The sequence below is a fragment of the Crocuta crocuta genome, unplaced genomic scaffold, assembly GCF_008692635.1.
Source record: "Crocuta crocuta isolate KB4526 unplaced genomic scaffold, BGI_CrCroc_1.0 scaffold102, whole genome shotgun sequence".
NCBI classification, from domain to species: Eukaryota; Metazoa; Chordata; class Mammalia; order Carnivora; family Hyaenidae; genus Crocuta; species Crocuta crocuta.
Window position 1 is genome coordinate 5,628,090 of NW_027530019.1, and position 22,479 is coordinate 5,650,568.

Sequence of the window (22,479 nt, forward strand, 5' to 3'; positions counted from 1 at the left end):
ATCATGCGGCGAGGAGGGCTGCTGGAGGTCGTCCTGGGATTTACCGTGCTCCTAGCGTCCTACACGAGCCATGGGGCCGACGCCAATTTGGAGGCTGGGAACGTGAAGGAAACCAGAGCCAGCCGGGCCAAGAGAAGAGGCGGCGGAGGACACGACGCGCTTAAAGGGTAATGGAACGGGCCGGCTCCTTTGGCGTGGGTCTCCTCTCCCTCCTGTCCCGCGTATCACGACCCAGAGGGAAGAGACGGGGCCGATTCTTGACACCGGAAAGATCCTTGACGAGATCTCCCGGGGGCACCTTAGAAGTGCGGTGGCCCTCGCCCCGAGGCTAAACCGCTTTGCTGCAACTCTTTACGGGTTGCTGCTCCAGAGCAGATGTCACGGTGAAAAGGAATCTTGGGCCATTGTCGAGGCCGATTTTTGGAGGCGAAAAGGGTTTTTTGAGGAAGAAGGGGAGGAGCTGCCACTGAGAGGCGAGGAGAAGCCCATTCCTTTCCCTTCAGACCAATTCCGGTTGTGTTTAGGGGAAAGTGCTTGCCTCTTGGGCACCTTTGCAGATGCTCTTTTGGCGAGCGGGCAAGGAAGGGAAGGGATTCTAGTGACAGAAAGAGAAGACACAGTCAGTGGTTGGCTTTCCACGGAGTTATGCTTATTAAAACAACGGGCTGGTTTTTCTGGTTGACACTGCCTTCGTGACGTCTGCACTGGAAGCGGAGCAGGGCAAAGTTCTTGAGAACTTGGGTTCTTTTGGGTTGTAAGGGGCTCTTCATTTCATTGGGAGCAGTCATGCTTATGTGGCGGGTCTTAAACAGGATTTTTTTTTTTTTAAATCGGTGATGTGTGTGATGTACATGCAATTGAGCATTTCACGGGCTTTCTAACAGCAGGAAATATTTAAACGAGGCAGGTTGATTGTATGAGGACTGCCAGTTCCCTGAATTGGAGAAGGGTGGGAATACGTTTCCTGTAAAATTGTTCAGATGGAATGAAAATCTGTCTTTGTGAGATTGTTTAAATTCAGTCCCGCAAAGGAGGAGTAGGATGAACTGTAAATGAACCATTTTATCTTCTTGGAGGAGTCTGTTAAATGAACCCAGAGAGTATGCACACACAGAGATTTTCTACTAAGTTCTTTTGATTCTCATTGTTGGTTCTTTTTGAGTAGCTCTGTAGCTTGATTATATGATCCTGATCATCAGGTGATGGTGTCCAGTCCGATATGTGGCTGAACATTTCCTTTATTCCTTTCTGTTATGGGCTGTTTTCATTATATATATGTAATAAAATTTGTGTTTGTATGGCCCAAGTGCAGGAAGAAAAAAGGGGAGTAAACTGAATGGACCAGTTTTTTGAGTCTTGGTCTAGACCAGGGACAAGGTGATTGTCAGGGCCAAGCGCTTCGGCTGTGGTAAAATATGCATGATTTTCTGGCCCCAGGAAATAGTTATGATTAATTTAGTTCCATCTTGGCCTTTGTGGAAAATAAATCCAGGATTCCAACAGTGCTGGAAAGGAAATTTGCTTATCATGTTAAGCCTGATTCTGATCAGGCAGCCGACATTCATTGCTGTGCAAGGCCCACGGCGAGTTCTACAGATGGACTAAAAGTCTGATTTTCATACGTTCTCAAGAGGACCTGATTTGGTCTAGTATTTTTCCTTAAAGAAACATATTTCTGCTATTTATATTATCATAATAGTTCAGCTTGATGGCATTGCTGCTATAGCAAGAGAGGAAGTAGGGTTTGATTTTTTGGATAAAAGTCTGCGAGGAGACACATCAGGCCTGGCCAGACATTTGTCTCATCCCTTTGCTAACACCAACCAGCTTGTTTCCTTGGGAGGCACAGACTCAGTGTGAAAACAGAAACAGCTTTACTTTGCTGCTTAGCAGAATGTCCATAGTTTTACTCACACCACCACTTATTTCTCTTGGGTTTTGCATTTTTTATGGTTACAGGGCAACACCTCTCTGTGTTCTTCATAGGATTTGGTCACTAACATGGATGTTACTCTATTGCAAACTACTCGTAAAGCCTTCCTAAAAATGTGTTGTTAATAGAACAGTAATTATGAGTGTGCTTCATTTTGTTATCTATAAGACTTTACATAAAGAATTAAAAAATAATTATAATTAAAATTTGCAGTATAATATATCATATACTAATATAATATAAAGGTTTTCATTTTTAGATTTCTCATGTTATCTATAAGGTTTTATATCTATATATAGGTATATAGATATAGACATATGGGGAGGTAGAAAATAATAATTTAAAAGGATATACAATTGAAAGTATTTCCCTCTTACCTCTCAGACACCATTTTCATACATTATAGGCATATATATGCATATTCAGATATATATATACGTATGTATATGTATACTGTGTGTCCTATTTAATCCATGCAATATACTGTACATACTGTTCCAAACCTTACTCACTCCTGTATATCTTTAGTGCATCCATCTGTTAATTTTTATGGACCTACCTTGTGCATTCTCTTGGTGCATAGAACCCCATAATGTGGCTGGAACAGTTCCCTAATGGTGGCTTTCTGAATTAGATTAATTTTTTTTTTTGCTATTCCCCAGTTCTCCTACATGCCTGTGTGTGTGTGTACACGTGCAAATTTATATGTGGTGTAAGTTAATAAAAGTAGAACTTCCAGGGACACCTGGGTGGCTCAATTGGTTAAGCGTCGACTTTGGCTCAGGTCATGATCCCATGGTTTGTGGGTTCGAGCCCCATGTCAGGCTCTGCGCTAACAGCTCAGAGCTTGGAGCCTGCTTTGGATTCTGTGTCTTCCTCTCTCTCTGCCCCTCCCCCACTCATGCTCTTTTTCTCTCTGTCTCAATAAGAAATAAACATAAAATTTTTTCTTAAAAAAGTAGAACTTCTGGAGAAAATGTTTTCCCATAGATTTAAACAAGTACCAATTCTGCTTTTAAATCTGAATAGCATTTAAAAGGTATTCTCTCTGTGTATGGCTCTTACGGTCTCCCATGAATAAGTCTTTTAACCATGCCCTGCTGTATAAATCATCAGGAAAAGCAGTTGTGGGTAACGTTTTTCCAGTTATTGCTTAAAATTTCTATTTTTTGCTAGTTAAAATATCACCAGCTTGAAAACTAACCTCTTTGACTACAGGAAAACCTTTTGACCATTTTGATGGAAATGCACAGTTTCTGAAGCGAAAGTGATTTGTAACCCCAAGTCTGCCTGATGCCCAGTTGGTGGCAGCAACTTTCAGCACCTCACTAATATTTCCTCTGGTTAAAATGTGCTTTAAACTCACCAGTGTCCGCAGGGCACTGGTCTCGTCTCTTCCACCAATACCGCCTTCTTGTCTTTCTCTGATGTGATAGGTGACTATGGAATTTGCCTTGGTTGACTTCTTGAGATATGTATCCCTTTGCTGTCTGCACCCCCGCCTCACCGACTAGGGACATGCCTAGCTTTTCCCTCTCAGGGAGTGTACTTCTAGCTTGTCTTCTTCTCTTCCATCCTGTTGCAGGTGGGTTTTTTTTTCCCCTTCCCACTGGGCAGCAGAAGTTGTTCCACAGTGGAAATTTAAGCATCCTCAAGTTTCTTCCCAGCTTTCGCTGTGTTTTCTTAGACTAAATTGCCAATTTCTGTTTTTACAGGAAATCCTTTTTTTATGGAATGAGTGTGGTCCCCATTCACTCTGCAAAAATTGCATTTTTCTCTATTTTGAAAGGAGAATTTTGGAAGCTTCAAAAATGTTTTCAAATAATACATGTATAGTAGTTTTCCTTTGACTGGGGCACTGCTTAACGTGTGTGAAGTGACTTTATGAAAAATAATAAAATCCTAGCTTTATTGTTCAAATTTCAAGAGTTTTTCAAAAACAAGAGTTTTTCTCAGCTGGGTTCTTAACTTCTGTGATTAGGCAAAAAGTGTGAGAGACAATTCAATTTAAAAAGAACAGCTCGAATAGCAGTAATTAGGAACCGTTTATCCTAATNATAAATATTTACATATAATATATTATATATTTTAATTATATTACATATAATATTTTATTTATTTTATTATATATAATACTTATATATAACAAATTAATTATGTTAATTTATAGAATTATATTATATGGTATTGTTATTTTATTATATATTATATATAATAAATTTTGTTAATATTGCCGTTTTGCTTTAGCTCTCAAACAAGAAAATACTGAAGTTTCCTGTCAAAGGGGGAAAATATCTCTAGAGTGAAACCCTTTTTCCCCCAAACCTCTGATAAGACAGACTGAGAATTTCCATCCTTGTTGCCTGGCTCATAAGTGTATGAGACTGGGTGTATTTCACACGATTTATCCCCTTGTGCATAATTTTTTGGTCTTTGTTTATTTGTTTACTTTTTCCAGAGGTCTTGTTACCAGGAAAATACACACGGAACAGTTCGTACACAGGGTAGATTATGTGATGGCAAACTGCAAGGGATTAATTACACAGAAGTCTGTTATTCAAACAAAGAACTTTTAACAGGGGACACAGAAAAAGTTCTGTAAACTTTATAAAGTCCACTTACTTTACAAAGAGGACTTTAAGACGTCATCTGAAGTCAGGTAGGCTATATTATGGGGAAACAACTCTTGCAGCGGTATGGCTTGTCCTTGTATTTATTGAAAAGGTTAAGCTAAAACATTGCAATACCGTTAAAAAAATACATTCTTAGGGCACCTGGGTGGCTCAGTCCGTTAAGCATCTGACTTCGGCTCAGGTCATGATCACACGGTTTGTGGGTTTGAGCCTTGCATTGGGTTCTGTGCTGACAGCTCAGAGCCTGGAGCCTGTTTCAGATTCTCCCTCTCTCTCTGCCCCTCCCTCACTCGTGCTCTGTCTCTCTCTGTCTCAAAAATAAATAAAACAAGAAACATTTTTTAAAAAGATATTCTTAAATAAAAGTTTTTAGCAATTCCAAGTTTTAAATTAGAGATGGACACAAAATACTGATTTATGTGACTCACTTTGTAGCATTTAAGACATAGAGGTTGTTTACAAAAATACGTAAGTTGTTGGTATCATATGTTGATTAAAACATACATCAGCCTACCATGAGATGAGGTCGAGGCTGATGGAAAAGGAAGGACAGACATCCCTCCAAGCTTATTAGGAATTTTAAAGATCACTGAAACACTCCTTTGTTGTCTTGTGTAGCTGATGATTAAAAAGATTATATTATTATGCCAGTGACGCTTATCATGCAAAATACTGAACAAATTATTGGGGTATTTACCCATAGTTTGTTTGCTTTTTCCCTCATTAAACTGAACAACCGATTTGTGAAGTTTAACCTTTGTTTTCTATGTGAAGAGAAAATTTATTTTTTTGGAAATAGAAATAAACTATATTAACAATTTCTTTGCATCTAGAAACCAACCCCACAAGCAACTTAGAATTTTTTTCCAATGAAATGTTTTAAGAAAGCTGAAATCAGTTAATACATCAGGCTGGAGTTACATGGCAGGCATTGTTAAGCTTCATTTTCCCATTAGATTATTAAGTCATCAAAGGCAGGACTCCTATCATAAGCGTTTGAACACTAACTGATCATTAGATGGGATTTCAAAGAGTTCATTAATTCAGGAAGTCTTGATTGAATGCCAGCCTGAATTCAGCTCTGTGGAATGCAGAGACATTAGCCTGTAGCCTGCAGGAGCTTCATATTTGGTAGGAAAATTCAAACGCATTATGGGAAGAAGCAGGAGACAATGGAAAAGTAGCAGAGGGCATGAGTATAGGATTAAGTAAAAACAAATAACAGCAGGGGTGCCTGGGTGGCTCAGTTGGGTAAGCATCCAACTCTTGATTTTGGGTTAGGTCATGATCTTATGATCCATGAGATTGAGCCTCGCATTGAGCTCTGTGCTGACAGTGTGGATCCTTCCTTGGGATTCTGTCTTTCCCTCTCTCTGCTACTCTTCCCACAAAATAAATAAATAAATTTAACGGTTATAGCAGTAGGAGGGACTTTTAGATGACATTTATGTCCCAGGTGCTGCTCTCAGTGTTTTACATCTGATAACTCATTTGATGTTCACAGCATCTCTATGGGGTGGGTCCTTTTATTAACTTTTATCGCTGTGAGAGCTGAGGCACACAAAGATTAAGTTTTAAGGACAAATTCTTTTTTTTTTTTAATTTTTTAAGGTTTTATTTATATCTGAGAGAGAGAGAGAGAGAGAGACAGCAGGGGAGGATCAGAGAGAGAGGGAGACACAGAATTAGAAACAGACTCCAGGCTCTTAGCTGGCTGTCAGCACAGAGCCTGACATGGGACTCGAACCCACGAACTGTGAGATCATGACTTGAGCCAAAGTTGGACGTTTAACTGACTGAGCCACCCAGGCACCCCAAGGACAGAGTCTTAATATTACTTTTGTTTCTCCATTAACTTTAGTTCTGGTTTTGGTTTTTCATTCCACTGGTCAAAAATGTAGGACTAAGCCTTTGGTAAAATTCCACTTAAAAGTCATAATATTCCTTGATGCTAGTTCACACATCCCACGTATAGTTAATAATGCACTAATATTTGTCAAACAAGAAACTTTACTTATAATTTCTACAAAGACACTAATAAAACACAGAAGGAATTATAGAATGTCAGAGTTGGTGAGTTCTTTGGATGGCACGTGTATTTTAATGTTATGTTATATATTTTATACCTTGAAACTTTACTAAGAGTGGTAGGTAACCATCACAGGTACTCTCCTGCATTGCGCACGGTTCTGAGTGGGACATGTTCCTTGTGATGTCATTCAGAATCTCTTGTTCTGATGTCCCATGTGAAAAATTTCTTTCAGAATAGAGTTGGAAGAGATGTTTCTCTTTTCAGGGGAAACTGTTATGTGTGTTAAGTTTTTACCAATATGACAAATTTATTTAATTCTTTGTTTCATTTTTTACCATGGTTGCCTTTAAGGTCTGAGCCATTAATATAATGTAATTTTTACATTAAATTGCCATAATAATGGTAAATATTAGCAAGTTCTGACATATCACTCAGTATTGCCCTTTATATATATTAATTCTTTTAATGTATAAATTCTGTATGAGAAATAATATACCTACTTGCCCATTTAATAGATGAGGAGACTGAAGGATACAGAGTTTCAGTAATTCCTCTGGGGACATAAACTAGTAAGAGAGAGAGGCGAGAAATCTGGCTTCATAGTCAGTGCTCTTAACCAGTATATTTTACTGCTTCTAAGTTACAATAAATCTTACACGTGGTAAGTTTATTTCTTTCTCCCATACTCTTGATACCTTCATTTCCCCAGAATCTTCCCTATCATTGCTCTGGGGAAGACTCAACGTCGAATTAAGGCAAATGCAGTCATATGCCAAAGGAAGCATCACTGTGGGAATAGGATTCAGCAGAAGAGACCCCACAGTGAAAGCCCATCAGGGTTGTCATGCAGTGGCCCAAGCTGCCTATTTCTGTAAATGGGATTTTACTGAAACAAAGCCATGCCCGTATATCATTGGCGTCTGCTTTCCTGCTGCAGCTGCAGTGTGGAGTAGTTACAACAACGTGTGGTGGGCGGAACTAAATTATTTGCACCTTAGCCCTTTACAGAAAAAGTTTGCCAACCTCTGGTCTATGTGATAAATACATGACCATCTACTAGGACTGAGAACTTTTGGAAGGCAGAGTTCTTGTTTGTTTTATTTATCACTAGGGATACTGAGGAACGGGGCATGTATAAGCATTCAGTAGACAGTATCTGAATGACCAATTTTGAGATTGACTGGTAAGGAAAATTGCATAAATTAGAGCATGGAGGAAACATGGGAGAGAAATAAGGAAAAAAGTGAGTGAAAAGCTGTGAAGGGAAATGTGTGAAGTTATTGAGGGACATTGAGTACAGTTGGGCAGGGTTTGCGTGGCACACCTTCAAGGGGAACAGTTCCTAGTGTAGCCTAGGAATGTAGTGCCCTTTGGATTTGTGCAATATATAGCCACCTGTGCTTGTCCATAGATCGTGACACCGTCAGAAGTGGGAGAGGAACTGCTATCTGATTTCTGTGAAAGGTGACGATGGTGAACTTGTAAGAGAGTCTAAGATGGGAACATGATTGGATCTTTGCCACTCTGACAGATGTGTGAAAGGTGTGTGGCTTAGAGGTAGGGAGGCCAGAGGCAGGGAGCTTGGGAGGCTAATAGAGGGGTGAGGGTGAGAGTGGCTGATGGCCTGAGCAGTCAAGGTGGGTGAAGAGAAGGCTCATGTGATGTTCCAGAAGTAACATGAGCAGTACTTGACCACTTGGTTGGTCAAAAGGAGGGGCAAAGGGGAGGACACACCTAGGATGCCCCTGACCTCCAGGCACCTTAAAACGTATTTATTATGCATAAAAACATTATAGCACCGTTAATGAGAAACTAAAGAGAAACAACCATTCCTAGTTCCTCTACTATAGGGAAACAAGCTATTTTCCTTTGTGAGTGTTTTGATTTTCTTATTGCTATGTAACAAGTCACCCCAAACTTAGTGGCTTAAAACAAGAACAATTTTATTATTTCTTATGATTCTGTAGGCCAGGAATTTGGACAGGGCACAGTGGGGAATCTTGTCTCCGTTTCCCACAGTGACTGATGGGGCTGGAATGAGCAAGATGACTTCTTCACGTGTATTTCTGGTTCCGTGGACTGGTGCCTGCAGCCCTATTTACTTTGGTGCGGTGAATCTAAATGGATGGACAGATGAGGGGGGAAAAAGGAAGCAAAGAGCCACTTGTCAGGCTCTGCTGGGTGCTTTCCAAGTTTTAAAGCTCTCTTAGGCAGCCTCCTGCCTGGACCTGTCCCTGGGGATGGAGCCACTGAGTGTGATATTTTTTTCAAATGGAGCGCCAGGTGCAGTTATCAGTGTCTGTTGGGCCTGGATCTTGAACAATAGCCTCTTGACCTCTGATCACATGCTTCAACCCTATGTGTTGACTACAGAACTGGCTTGAGTGTCTGAGGGCTAGCTGCAGGGGCTCAAGTGTATTATCCCTGTTGGCTGGGTTCCTCGGTTCTCTTCCATCTGGTCTCAGATCGTCACCTCTGTGTGGCATCTCCGCAAAGACTCTCCAGCCACACAGCCATACTTTTTACAGTGTACCCCAGGATTCCAGGAGCACAAAAGTGGAAGCTACCAGACCTTCTTCAAACTTAGTCTGGATGGGCATGGTCTGGAATTCCAGGCAAGTCACAGGCCTCATCCAGACTCAAGGGCATGAACTAATATACCCTACCTCTTGACGTGTACATCAGCATGTGTCTGCAGAGAGGGGAGGAATTTAAGAAGACATCTTTGGAGACTAGCTAAAACAGTAAGGGATTAGGTTTTTGAGAAGGTAATCGGGTGTTTTAATTCTAACTTGGTGCAGTCCCATTGACTTACCTCTTCATTGGAGATACCGCATTGTATTCTGCTACTGTAACTTCGGAATGAAAAATGCTACATGAACAATGTAGCCTCATGATCTGTTAGATTAATGTTAAGGACGCTGTTCTTAGCTTGTCCACACTTCTGCATTTAAAAAATTCACACAGCCCAGGAATAAGATTACAGTCTATATTCAACTGGCAACTTTTGTTTTTTCAAATATAAGAATTTAAAAACTCCTAAAGTCTCCCCCCCCCCGCCTTTCCCTTTAGCTTCTAAAACAGGGACAGATTTAATGTGTCATCTTTTTATTGACTTAGGTATTTTGTGTATTTTGCCTTCCTTCTGTATGAGATCTCACTTTCAGCTTCTATTAGTAGCTTCCTTTTCATATATCTGTTGGTGTAATTTGCCTCAGAAACATTTTTGGGGGAATCAGAGATTATAGCTGATCAATAAAAATAGATATGCAGTTGCCAATAGTTGGTATTAAAGTGAACTCTGTTATTTCTGTTGTAAATGGAGCAGCCACACTGTTAATAGAATTAAATTAACATTAAGAGTACCGTAAGTTTGGATTGTGGATCCTCTGCTCTATTGTATCAAATCCTAGTTAACTTCTTGCGTCTTTACCACTTTCTCAAGTGGCTTTTTTTGTTGAAATTATCGGCTGAGTCTATTTATTCAGCCCTTCCGAGCGGAAGGGAGAGAGGAAAATTCCCTATCTCCACCATTCCCAGCCGAAGATGTATTCCAGACGGCAAGCAGGCTCCGAGTTAGGAGAGCTGCTCCATGAGACAAGTGATTTGGTTCAGTGTTTTGTTGAAGGGTTGTGAATTCTTAGACCATCAGTCATACTTACATTCAAATATAAGTATCCAAACACATCTAAGTCCAAATATAGTACAACCATTTTACGATGTTAGTGTTGGGAGAAAGGATTTATGTGGGCCCTATGGACACATTATGTCTGCTGTTAAGTTCGTGGTTTTGAACTGAAGTATAGGAATATCTCTATTAATCAAGGGAATGTATTCCAGAGACGGGGTTTTGTTTTCTTTTGTTTTTCTGTTTCTTCTCCTTTGCCCCCTTCCCCTTCTTTTTTTTATTTCTTTACCATCAACATTTTCTCCTTCTTCTTTTCTTCATTCTTCCCCTTCTTCCTCCCCTCCATCATCACCATCATCATCATCATCATCACCATCTCATCTCATCTCATCTTTCTTTTCTTCTTTTTGCAGGTAACTGCAGAATTTGAGCTATAAGTAAAATAGGGAGGATAGGAATATTCAGTAAGAGTTAAAACATTAAGAAAAATAAATTCTAAGTAAAATGTTAAATTTTTACTCGTCAGTCTTGGGATGTTTGAAAAGAAAAAGCAGAGGTAAGGATTTTATTAGGAGAGGGAAGGAGAAAGATTAAAGGAGGTGGAAGGAGAGGATTGGGAGAAGGTTCTAGGGTGGAGAGCTATCCTCCAGGGACCTGGGCTAGACAGAGCAAGTGATGAATTCTGACAGATAGGAATGACAGCCCCCTCATTCCAGGTGACCTGTGGCCTTAACTGGCCTCTTCAGGAGACTAAGGGCTTCTGGAGGAGTCAAGGCATAAAAGAGACACTTGGATGTCAGAAAAGATCCCTGTGAAAACATTTAGAGGGATGCAGTGGAAAAGCACATTAATCCATCATGTGTGGTGAACCCATGTATATGGTGCCACGTCAAGTGTGGTACATCCCCATTTCCCATGGATAATGGTTTATTGTTCACCCTTCCTCCTATCAGTTGCTACTGATTTATAAGATTGTGTAATCAGAGTCTAATAGGTTGGTGCCTTTGATGGGTAACTTTTAAAGGCTCTTGTTATATGAAAGGTTTTTTTTTTTTCTTTTTGGATATGTAATCATGACCCAGATCTTCCTTTATAGTCAGACCATTTATCTTTACAAAATTACTATAAATTAGTGCCATAGTGGGTCCCATTTTAGAAACTTACAGATGCTGAAACCAAGGCCCGGAGAAAGTTCTTTAAAAAGTGCTCACGGTACTTCTTTTCGTCTCTATTTCATAGGTGTGGTAGCTGAGTCACACAGTGGCAAGAGACAATTTAAGTAGAAGTGTGCTAGTGGGTAGATTATACCTCTGCATTGTCTTCATTTCTTAGAAAGGGTGACTGGTGCCTCGAAGTCCTCATTTGTGCTTTAAAGAAGCAAACTTCCTGCACTATGTAGGCAAGGACATTTGTCTTGTTCTTGTTTATTTGGCCTGAGGCACTGCCATCAGCTTCTCAGTGGTCAATCCTGATGGGAAGCTGGGCACTAGAAATTTAGCTCTTCAGTGTTATCTTGCAGTCAACAGAAGCCTCCATACTAGGCGTGGTTGAGTAGGATGGGGCTTTCCAAGGCGGGTAGCTGCCAGTGAGAGTAGCAGGGAGGGGGTGGGAGAATGAGAAGGGGGAGCCTTCTGTGGGAGTCTGTAGAGCAGCACCCCCTCCCACCACCAGCACCACACTGCCACTTGTAATTGACAATTAGAATGTCAGATGTCCTGGGACGGGCCATAGCAGCTTTAGGTCTGTAAGCTCTGACTCTTATCTTCTAACAAGCCTGACTCAGTTACCTAAACTACTCATTTATACATTTAGATTCCATGTAAGAAGCATGCCAATGAAGAAAAGCAAATCTGAAATTCTTGTCTTTTCTTCCATATCATCTATCCCAATAATTTTAGAACATCTGCCTAATCCAAGTGACAACTATTTATTGAGCGTTAACTGCGTTTGAATTGGACCTAATGTTTAACTCTCAGAATGAACACCCCATCTCAGGTCTGTTGATATTATTATAGTCTTTCCAATGGTTCCAGGCAGAACTACATCTGGACTATCTTTCTCTCCTCTTACTGATGGGGTTAATGTCCAAGGTGATGTGGGCAAGTGCTTTGCAAGGAAGGACCTGATGTGCAACATTCAAGTTGAGAAACAGTTTTTAATCTATCATGGACTGCTGCTGCTTCACACCCCAGAGTTTAGGTCACTGACCTCAAGTTTGCAAATTTTATATCCCATTACCACCCTGTGAGCTCTGTGCTCCCCAGGGCCACATAGTTGATGTTTTAGCTGCAATCTGAGAAAGTGTCTGAACATTTCCTGAAGAGTTGGCTAGGAGTGATTTGGCAGTTCAGTCATGAAAACCCGGAGCTAGTGGCTGGGGTATACGTTATAATTACCTCACACTGTTTCCTATTTGAGCCTGGTTGTGGGTAGTTGGGTACAGTGGGATTGCTTGTGAGACTATATTTTAAAGGACCGAGGAGTCATTTTTAATGAACGCTAATAACCATTGGCCATGTTTTGAGGGAAGTGTGGACGTGTGGACATAGACATGCCTGGAGGCAAACCCTGGCTCCACCACCTACTAGGAAGGAACCTCAGACAAGTGGCTTGATCTATTGGACTCTCAATTTCTTCACTTGCAAAACGAGATTATAAAGTTCACCTTTCTGGGTTATTCTAACATTCAAGGAGGTAATACATTTCAATTCCTAGTATGGTGCCTGGTGTGTTTAGCTGTGGGTGATGAGGATGATTATAATGCTGTTGTGGATAAGGATAAAGAAAGGGACAGAGTCATACAAAGAGGCTGGATTTTTATGGCCAAAGCAAAAAGTTAGACACCCATTGGTATCTGGAGACCATAGTCTCAACTTTCTCATTATTTCAGAAACACGGGGAGCAAACTTGAACTTCAAACACTTCAAAAATATAATTTTAATGGAAACTCACTTTGTAGAGATTTGGTTATACCTAAAGACAGTGTGCTGATAAGGTTTTGATTTTTAAATTCCTTTCCCCCCAAATTGTGTTACCTTTATTGGGAAATAAACTTAATCCCTTTTTAATATGGCCCCCTCAACTCCTCCAGAGAAGTTTGTATTTTTTTATTGGTAGCTCTGGCGAACAGGCCTTGTCTCTTTCCCTGCTGGTCGCATCTTTTGGCACCACTCCTGTCACATGCCCATCACTGTGGCCAAAGAAATGGGGCACTTGGGGGGCCAGGCCTGAGTCATGTGGAATGGGCTCAAAAAAAGTAAAGGGGTGCTAGGTGGGGAAACAGAGGTCGGCACCCAAACTGAGAAAGCTCCCTTCCCATAGACCCAGAACTCCTTCAACTCACTCTGTCTTTACCGGTCCCTCTGGGCGCTTTGTGGGCAGACCATCTTACGTGATTTGGGGCCAGGCTGACTCAGATTGGCCACCTCTGAGAAGAGCCATGGCCTTTGCTCTCCAAGTGAGCATCCCTTCCTTTGGCTTCAGGCCCCACAGCAACGTAATGCTCATTCAGTACAAAGGAATCTTGTTTGTTGTTGTTTTTCTTCTGTGTGCAGTTTCTCTTGAGAAAGTGAAAATCTTATTTTTTCATTTCCTTTTAATGATTCCCATTTCGATTCTAATGAGAGTTGACCTTTAAGAGATATTAAGCTACTGAGAATCTGGGAACGTGGACAGAAAGCATACATTATCTTAATGCAGGCAGTGCTTTGGTAGAATTCCTATACCCTGCATCCTTCCATACCAACTTATGGTTAACTGATTGGCAATAAGGTTAGGAAGTTGTGGTTGCTTCGCTTTCATTCTACTGGCTGTAGAAATAAGAATGCTTTCAATAAGGAGTGGTTTAAGCAGATAACATTTACTTTTCTGTTTGTCGTTAAAAATGTTCAAATTACCTAATATCTCTCATCTCTTTGGGGCAAGTCACTCTGTCACTAATACAAAGTTTATAAGAAAACAAAAATATGAGTATAAACAAACAACCAGATATTTCCTCTGCTCTACTAATTTCTTAGGAAAGAAATAAACCCCGAATAACAAAATACACTTTTCCTTTTAAACTTTTGAAAACCTTTCAGGAATTTTACAAGAACATGCAAGCCATTTTCCTTTCTCTCTTTTTCTTTTACTTTTTTCTTGGTCAGCAGTTCTGACTTTGTATAGAAATTTTTGAACATCTAACAGAATTCTAGACAACAGGGTCTAATTAATTTGCCCTTGGACGGACTCCTCTGCTCATTTGCATTTGGGCCCTTCCTTGGAAATAGGTTGTTAAGTACACATTCTCACATATTGAGGAGTCAGAAAACATACCAGGGTTCCTTGCTAAATGATTTCCTCCTTCTCTTTCATATTTCCCATGACTATACAAATTCTTCCATTTGTGAACCGAGTGCCAAAATGCAGCCCTTTTATGGAAGGACTTGATACAAACCAATCCCTTTTCCCTCAAACTCATCTTTTGTTAACTGATGGGTTTATGTTGGTCGTAAGGAAAGACAAGGGGTCCTTATGAAAATGGATCATGTCAAAAAGGAGTTGTAATGCCCAAGGAAACCCATCCCCTGGGCTAACATGCTTAGTTATTTGTAAGAGTGTAGTTAAGTCCTTTGTTCTTGGATTCCTTTCCAATGAACATTAACCTTAGTTAGTAGCTGCATACTTGAGATTTAGAAAAACACTTCGGTTAGTTCTTGCCACTTGTTTAAGATGGTAAACAGGCTGGAGTTGTGCTGTTATCATTTCTCATGTTTTTATTTTTTAAGTTTATTTATTTATTTTGAGAGAGACAGAGACAGCACAAGTGGGGAAGGGGCAGAGAGAAAGGAAGAGAGAGAATCCCAAGCAGGCTTTAATCAGGTAGTGCAGAGCCTGGTTCAGGGCTTAAACTTACAAAATAGTGAGATCACAACCTCGGTCGATTCCAAGAGTTGGACACTGTACCACCCAAGCACCCTGGACTGTTATTATTTCTAAATGGGGACCCCCATCCCATTCAAGAATGTTGAGTTGCATACCAGGTAAAAGTGAATCTTCAAGAGGCCCCCAGCTGGCTCAGTTGGTAGAGCACATGACTCTTGATCTTGGGGTCGTGAGTTTGAGCCCCATGTTGGGTGTAGAGATTACTTAAAAAAGTGAAACTTAGAAAGGAGGTCTTCAAATGAATGAAAAAGGAAGAACGTGTGTTGCCCTGGTGGCATATAGGAGAAGAAGGCTATCAGAATGAACTAGACCACATGCTGCTGCAAAGTTGTTTTACTTTTTAAGGTGGAGAATTTCAAATATATGCACAACTAAAGAGAATAGTGCCATGAAGCTCCAGGTTTAGCCCTTATCAGTTAATGGTCAACCTTCTTTTATCCACTTCTTTCCCCTGCCACAGATTATTTTGAAGTAAACCTCATGAAAAACCATTTAATTTGTTGTGACCATTTCAATATGTACCTCTAAAAGATACGGACTCTTTAAGAAGCATAAACATAATACCACTATTACATTTAAAATTAGTGGAACACCTGGGTGGCTCAGTCAGTTGAGTGTGTGACTTCGGTTCAGGTCATGATCTCATGGTTCGTGGGTTCAACCCCTTGGTCAGGATCTGTGGTGACAGCTCAGAGCCTGAAGCCTACTTCAAATTCTGTGTCTCCCTTGCTCTCTGCCCGTCTTGACTTAGGCTCTCTCTCTCTTTCTTTCTCTCTATCTCTCTCAAAAATAAACATTAAAAAATTTTAAAGGATAAAATTATCATTAATTTTTAAAATACTCTCAACTATCCAGTGAGCATCATTTTCTTCTTAGAGGTTGTTGCTACGTTGACGTTTTGTGCTGGTATTTGGCACCCATTCTGCTTAATTATAGCTTGCAACACGAATACTGTCATACCTTCCCCAGAGCTCAAAAAGTGTTGAGAGGACAGTGCTGTTATCCCTTAGGCTGAGAAGCAAATCTTTTGGGTTGGATTTCAGGGAAGAGATATGTTGGCAATTGAAATGTGAGTTCCCACATTCTCCATGTAATGGACAGTGCCTCTGCATTAAGTCATAGAGCCCTGAAACTGGAGAGTGTTTTAGAACATCATCTGGGTCACCTTGGCCTTTGTGCAGCTCATTGTCTTCCTAAGCCAGGCAGTTGCCTGCATGATCTGATGGTTTTCCTTGAATTTACTTTTCAAAAGACAAGTCACACCCATATTCAATTACATGCATAAAACACGTTCCATTGGCAGCTATGAGTAGGTTTTTGAATTATCCGCATTCAGAACCTCTACATTGTCTCCCACCCACTCCCCCAAACACTGAATATATTAAGAGCTGACTCATATCTTCAGTAGATGGAATGGGATATGATATTCACCACACAGAAGTACCAGCCTATAGGAGTGAATGTTTCTGAAATGTGTTCCTTTTAGCATTGCTTTCCTTTTCCAATATATTTTATAAGATCTGTCTTAAAATGTTTGTTTTTGTAGACCTAAGAAAAGAAAACGAAAATACAAAAAATTATGCATCAATTCACTTATATAAAGGCACACATTCTTGTTGGGGTATTTATGGAAACATCGTTCTAATCTCTAATCTAAAAATCTCTAGTACTAATGTTGGAATGTTTTATTAATAAATTCTTTTTGTTTTTAATTAGTGATTTATGACATGTTTCCCTTGTGTGGCCTTTGTACAATTACTTCACTTCTCTGAATTTCAGTTTCCTCGTCTGAAAATGAGCACAGCAATGTATTTTCTTGATAGGACTCAGGAGAAGAGTCACATAATCACTTTGTAAATTATAAAGCTCTCCAAAAATTGCTAATTATTACTTTTATTCTGCAGTGTGTTTTCATATGGACTAAATTCCCAAGGTAGCTAAATTTCCTCAAATTTAAATTAGACTATTCTTTAAAATTTTCCAGATATCTAAATGTTTAGAATTAAATGTTTATAACTTTGCCTCAGTTACAAAGTTAAAAAAAGTCATTGAATTTTTTATGCCTAATACTGTGAATTGTTACTTTCAGTGAAATAATCTCAACAACTACATGCTTGTAGCTAACTTCTTCCGACTGTTTAGAAACTCAAATTCTATCAATGATTTATTTTCTATTTTCTTGTTCCTTAGGAACAATGTTGTTTCTGTTCTGATGAAAGGGTTTGGTAGATAAATGTTTTAAAAGACCCATTGGCTCTTGACTCTTAATAAAGTTTAAGGCACAAGGTCTTTGAAACTTTTGTAGCTATAAAATGTTTCTAAGTGGTGCCCCTGAAAGAATTTTACTTTCATACCCGTGAATTCCATTTATGGGTATCTTATATATTCAATTTTTCATTTTGTGTTTTTAAAATTTTTTTAACATTTATTCATTTTCTGAGAGACAGAGATTGACAGTATGAGTGGGGGAAGGACAGAGAGAGAGGGAGACACAGAATCCAAAGCAAGCCCCAGGCTCTGAGCTGTCAGCACAGGGTCTGATGCAGGGCCCAAACTCACAAACAGTGAGATGTGACCTGAGCTGAAGTCGAATGCTTAACCACCTTGGTGCCACCCACCCAGGCACCCCTTATGTTTTTAAAATCAAAAAAGGTAGATGAAATGAAACTGATTTCTTAGTAGTACTTATCTTTTTGTTATTTTATTTTATTATTTAATTTCTCATAAACATTTGCCTTTTCAATAAATTAAGTGCTCACTACTCTGACAGAATTGTCTCTCATTTTTTGTCTTGGTCAGAGGCATATTTGAAACCCTAAACCTTCGTTTACCACTTTGGACTCGGGTTTTGTCCTAGGTGCTAGGTTGTAAAGATAAATCTGAATTTTCTATCTTTAGGGAACTCCTATTGCAAAAGAGAGGGCAATTATTGGATTCGAAGAGCTCTAAAATGCTTAAGTACCTGGACGATGAGGTTGAGGCCCCCAGATAGACTTCAGAAATGACCTTCCTTGCTTCATCGGGAAGCCAGTCTTTCTGGAAGCAGCTCACTGAACTTTTGGTCTGTGAACCAGTCCAGGATACTTGCTGGTGGGATGGAACCTTCCCATCTCTAAAGAAATCAGGTACATTAAGGATTAGAATATCCAATTACTCCCCAGTGTCTGTTTGTTTGGGTACAAATGACACACAGTGTCACACTAGTTTCCGGTCCCTACTCCTCAGTTTTGAAATCCCTGCTTTACTGACCTATGGCTGTTGCCCGTTGGCCCCGAGAGTCTTGTGCAGGCATGGGGGATGGCGCCGGGCCTGGATCAGGACAAGCTTTGGTTCCGGCTGCCCACTCGGGACTGTGGAGTGGCCTGAGGTGAAGGTGTTCAGTTCTCACAGCTCACTGGGCAGCTTGCTGTAGCTGCAGGGGCCACGGGTTTGAGTAGCCAAGTTTCCTTCTGGTTGCCTGCCGTGGAATGTGTTTTCCCATAGAAACAACATTTTAAGTTGTGGTCAGGTTCCCAGACCAGCCTACAATAGCCTATTTAGCTGATAGAGACTGCTATTTGACTAGCCTGGGGACCAAACCACCACCTATTAACATTGTTTCTATTGGAAACGCCATTCTGAGTTTTAAATACCAATAGAGAAATGACATTTTGGAGCTCTACCTGTTTGTCCTGTTGGGCCTCTGAACCAGAGAATCGAATCGCCGTGTGCTCCCAGGTCCTGAAGGACCCCATTCTTTCTCCCAAGCTTGACCTCATTGGCTGGTTTTCCCGTCTTTCTTGGGGCTGCCAGCACATTCAGAAGATATTATTATCTCCCTGGACAGAGCTCTTGGTCTGAGAATTTCTCGGAAGTGGTGGGAATCATGGTTTCTTCCATTGGTGGTAAAGGGGAGGGAAGGGAACAGTTGGAACTGAAGGGAGCAGTGAACTCCCTAGACACTACCTGAGTCTGTCTTTCACTCTGTAGGTTCTGGTCCACCCTCTTAGTTTACTTGGTTGTGTTTCAGTCATTTCTATAATTTCATCTCCCCTTTGGAAAAGTACAACATGGCTTTGGCTTGAGTAAATGGAGTAACGGTCAAAAAAAGAGAGTCACAACAATCCTTGAACTCATAGGTAAAAGGTCAAAGGGTTGCCAAGTTCTGGGAAGCAGATTTTTAGAAGCACCTGTGTTTTGATAGTGTCATTGGTCAAACCCTCTCGGGTGCCGGTGAGCTGTAAATTTGAAACGTGCTCATTTCTCTGTTTTGAGACAATCCATCCTCATCGTTATGGAATCAAATAGTAAAGTTCCAGCTTCATAAACAAATACACCTCTCGGCATGTGTAGCTAGGAACACCTTTTATACAACTAGCCAGGGGTTCAGTAATGCCAGCTGGCCAGAAACAGAGCTGCAGAGAGCCGTAGCTTCAGTGCAGATGTGACAGCAGGTTAGTCCGATCATTGCCTTTGGAAGCTTGGGGACCACTTGGGTGGTTGAGAAGTTTGTGTAGACTTCTGTGTTCTTCGTGTGGTTAATCCAGAGGACCAGAAGCAGAAAGTAGGATTGGGACCTGCTGTCCATAGCAGCGCTTCTGGTCTTCATGGATTAAGGTCTAGTTTTCTGTTAACAGTGTACCCTGTGGCTTTAAATTTTTCTTTTTTTTTTTCCTTCAAAGAAAATGTGTGTGTGTGTGTGTGTGTGTGTGCGCGCGCGCACACACGTTCCAGTCATCTATAAAAGATTCCAACAGGATTCCTATTGGCTGCCAGTCTAAAATGACCTCTGGATTTGGGGAGCTGTCTTTGCAGCTTTCTCTTTCTTCACCTTTCTTAGATTGTGAGTGTGTGTGTGTGTCCCTGATATGGTGACATAAATTCTTTGACTTTTAAGTTCTTGAACTATTGCTTTTGATTAACATAAAACCCCTGCAACAATATAGTTTAGGGTTCAGAACATATGGAACTATTGATGTAACAACCTCTCAGTGCTGTGAATTACCCCACCAGGTGGTGGGGAAGTGATCCCCCAAGCAGCACCTCCAGACATAACTTTCAGGGCCACCCCATGAACTTTGCTTTTTTTTTAAATTTTTATTTATTTTATTTAATTTTTTAAATGTTTTATTTATTTCTGAGAGAGAGAGAGAGAAACAGCATGAGCANAACAACCTGCCACAATGAAATGTACACCAATTTATGAGCAGAAACCCTTTGTTTCGTTGTTTTAGAATTTTTGTTTCTATATTGCTAAAGATATAGAATCAGATGTTCATATATGAGTGTTTTGTCTACACTGATTTTTTTTGAGGGAAATAGGTTGATCCCTGAATTAAAAACATTAATAACTTCAATAAATTAATGATTAGCATATCACTAAGATAACCAAGGCATGAAACCATTATACATTACTGTTTAGCTAACTGTAGCCGTTCAAAATATGTATTAAATATATATTTTTTTAAATTTTAATGTTTATTTAGTTTTGAGAGACAGAGTGCAAGGGGCAGAGACAGAGGGAGACACAGAATCTGAAGCAGGCTCTAGGCTCTGAGCTGTCAGCACAGACACAGGGCTTGAACTCACAAACCACGAGATCATGACCTGAGCCAAAGTCAGACACTTAACCAACTGAGTCACCCAAGTGTCCCGAAATATTTTTCTTTTAAATAGATTAGTTTATAGGAAATAGTTTTCACCATTAGACAGTTTCCATGTTAGTGGCATTCACACCTAACCTATTTATGACACCCAAGACATAGTATTAATCTTTGTTCATTGTACTTTATACCTACTAAGGTATTCAGTCAATGTTATCTTGTGTGCTTCTAAATAGACTCCAGGATTTCTAGGCATTATAGACATTGTTTCTCTGCTTGAAGACATATTAGTTTTGGAACAGAGAGAGCAGGGTAAGGTTTCAGGGAGGCAATCTAGACATATAATAATTTAAAATATATAATTACAAATACACACATATGGTTAAACATGTTGTATGTCATACATGTTATTCTTTGTTTTACCTATTAAGGAATTGGCCAAGTAGTCAAGTTAGCATACTTTTTAAATTTGCTGATTGCTATCAAATTTTTGTAATTAATACGTTATTGAGAAAATAAAAGTAGTGTTCAAAGTGCCAGAAAAAAAATATATAATTGTAACATAGCATGTGTAGGTTTTTGAGCGGTATGTCTGAAATTGTGTTGGTAAGTGGAAGGGTGGTTGGGATTAACTGGGGAAGAGAATTACCACTTTGGGAAGGCAGTGAAATTATACATTAAAAAGGAAACATGAGGGGCACCTGGGTGGCTCAGTTGGTTAAGCATCTGACTTCGGCTCAGGTCATGAACTCAAAGTGAGTTCAAGCCCCATGTCAGGCTCTGTGCTGACAGCTCAGAGCCTGGAGCCTGTTTTAGATTCTGTGTCTCCCTCTCTCTCTACCCCCTCCCCACCACACACTCTGTCTCTCAAAAATGAATAAACATTTAAAAAACTTTTTAAAAAAAGGAACACGGAAGAGCAAGTATAAAGATGGAAGAAGTGTCTGGATTTAGCATGTAGTCATGGAGGAGGGGTATGTGCATGAGTGAGGGCTGAAACGACGAAGGGAAGGGGCGGGGCAGGTGGGTGGGAATGAGAGTGGGCAGGTGAGGCGGACCTGGCAGAGACCTGAAGATGACAGTGAGGTGTTCCACGTCTTAGGGAGGATGAAGTCTATCTCTGGAATGTAGGAGAACAGAGCTAAGCATGGTGAACATGAAAAGATATTTAGCTATATTGTCCTAATGAAATAGAGAGGAAGGAGGGAGCCAGGAAAAAAAAGGTGTTAATAAGTCTGACAGTGAAACACCAAGATGTAAACCAGGGAGTTATTTGCTACTGGAGTTAGAGAATTGAAGAGGAATTTCAGCAGTGGGCTGAAATAAAACTGGTGATTCCTCTTAGCAAGTGGGAGATATCAAGTTATAGCTCAGAGAGCTTATGCTGTGTGGTGGGGCCAAGCACCCTCTTTCTGGACTCCTAGCTCCCCAGTCTGACCCTGATGTTTGTGTCTTACCTGTTGTGGTGACAGTCTTTGCATGATTGCCTGTCTCCTTCCCAGAGCGAAGACTATGTCTTAGTCACTATGAAAAACTAGAACAGTTTATTTATAATTGCATACCATCTTATTTTACTTTTTAACAAACTTTTCACTGTAGAACAGTTTGAGATTTACAAAAAACCGGGAGGATAGCACTACATGACGTAGGTTGGAGAGGTTGGCTGGCTTATACCTTCAAAGGAGGGAACCAGAAATGTCCAAGTCCCAGCCAGTGTTGACCCATACAATCCAGAAATGAGTCCCTAG

General features: G+C 40.3%; 1 protein-coding gene across 1 annotated transcript in view; it reads left to right on the top strand.

Moving 5' to 3' along the window:
* The first annotated feature begins 3 nt into the window (after nt 1-3).
* FBN1 (fibrillin 1) overlaps nt 4-22,479 on the top strand; it is a 233,246-nt gene continuing 210,770 nt past the window's right edge. The window contains exon 1 of the mRNA XM_077764455.1: nt 4-167. Coding sequence (XP_077620581.1) covers nt 4-167 — 164 coding nt within the window. The remainder of the gene's footprint in view (nt 168-22,479) is intronic.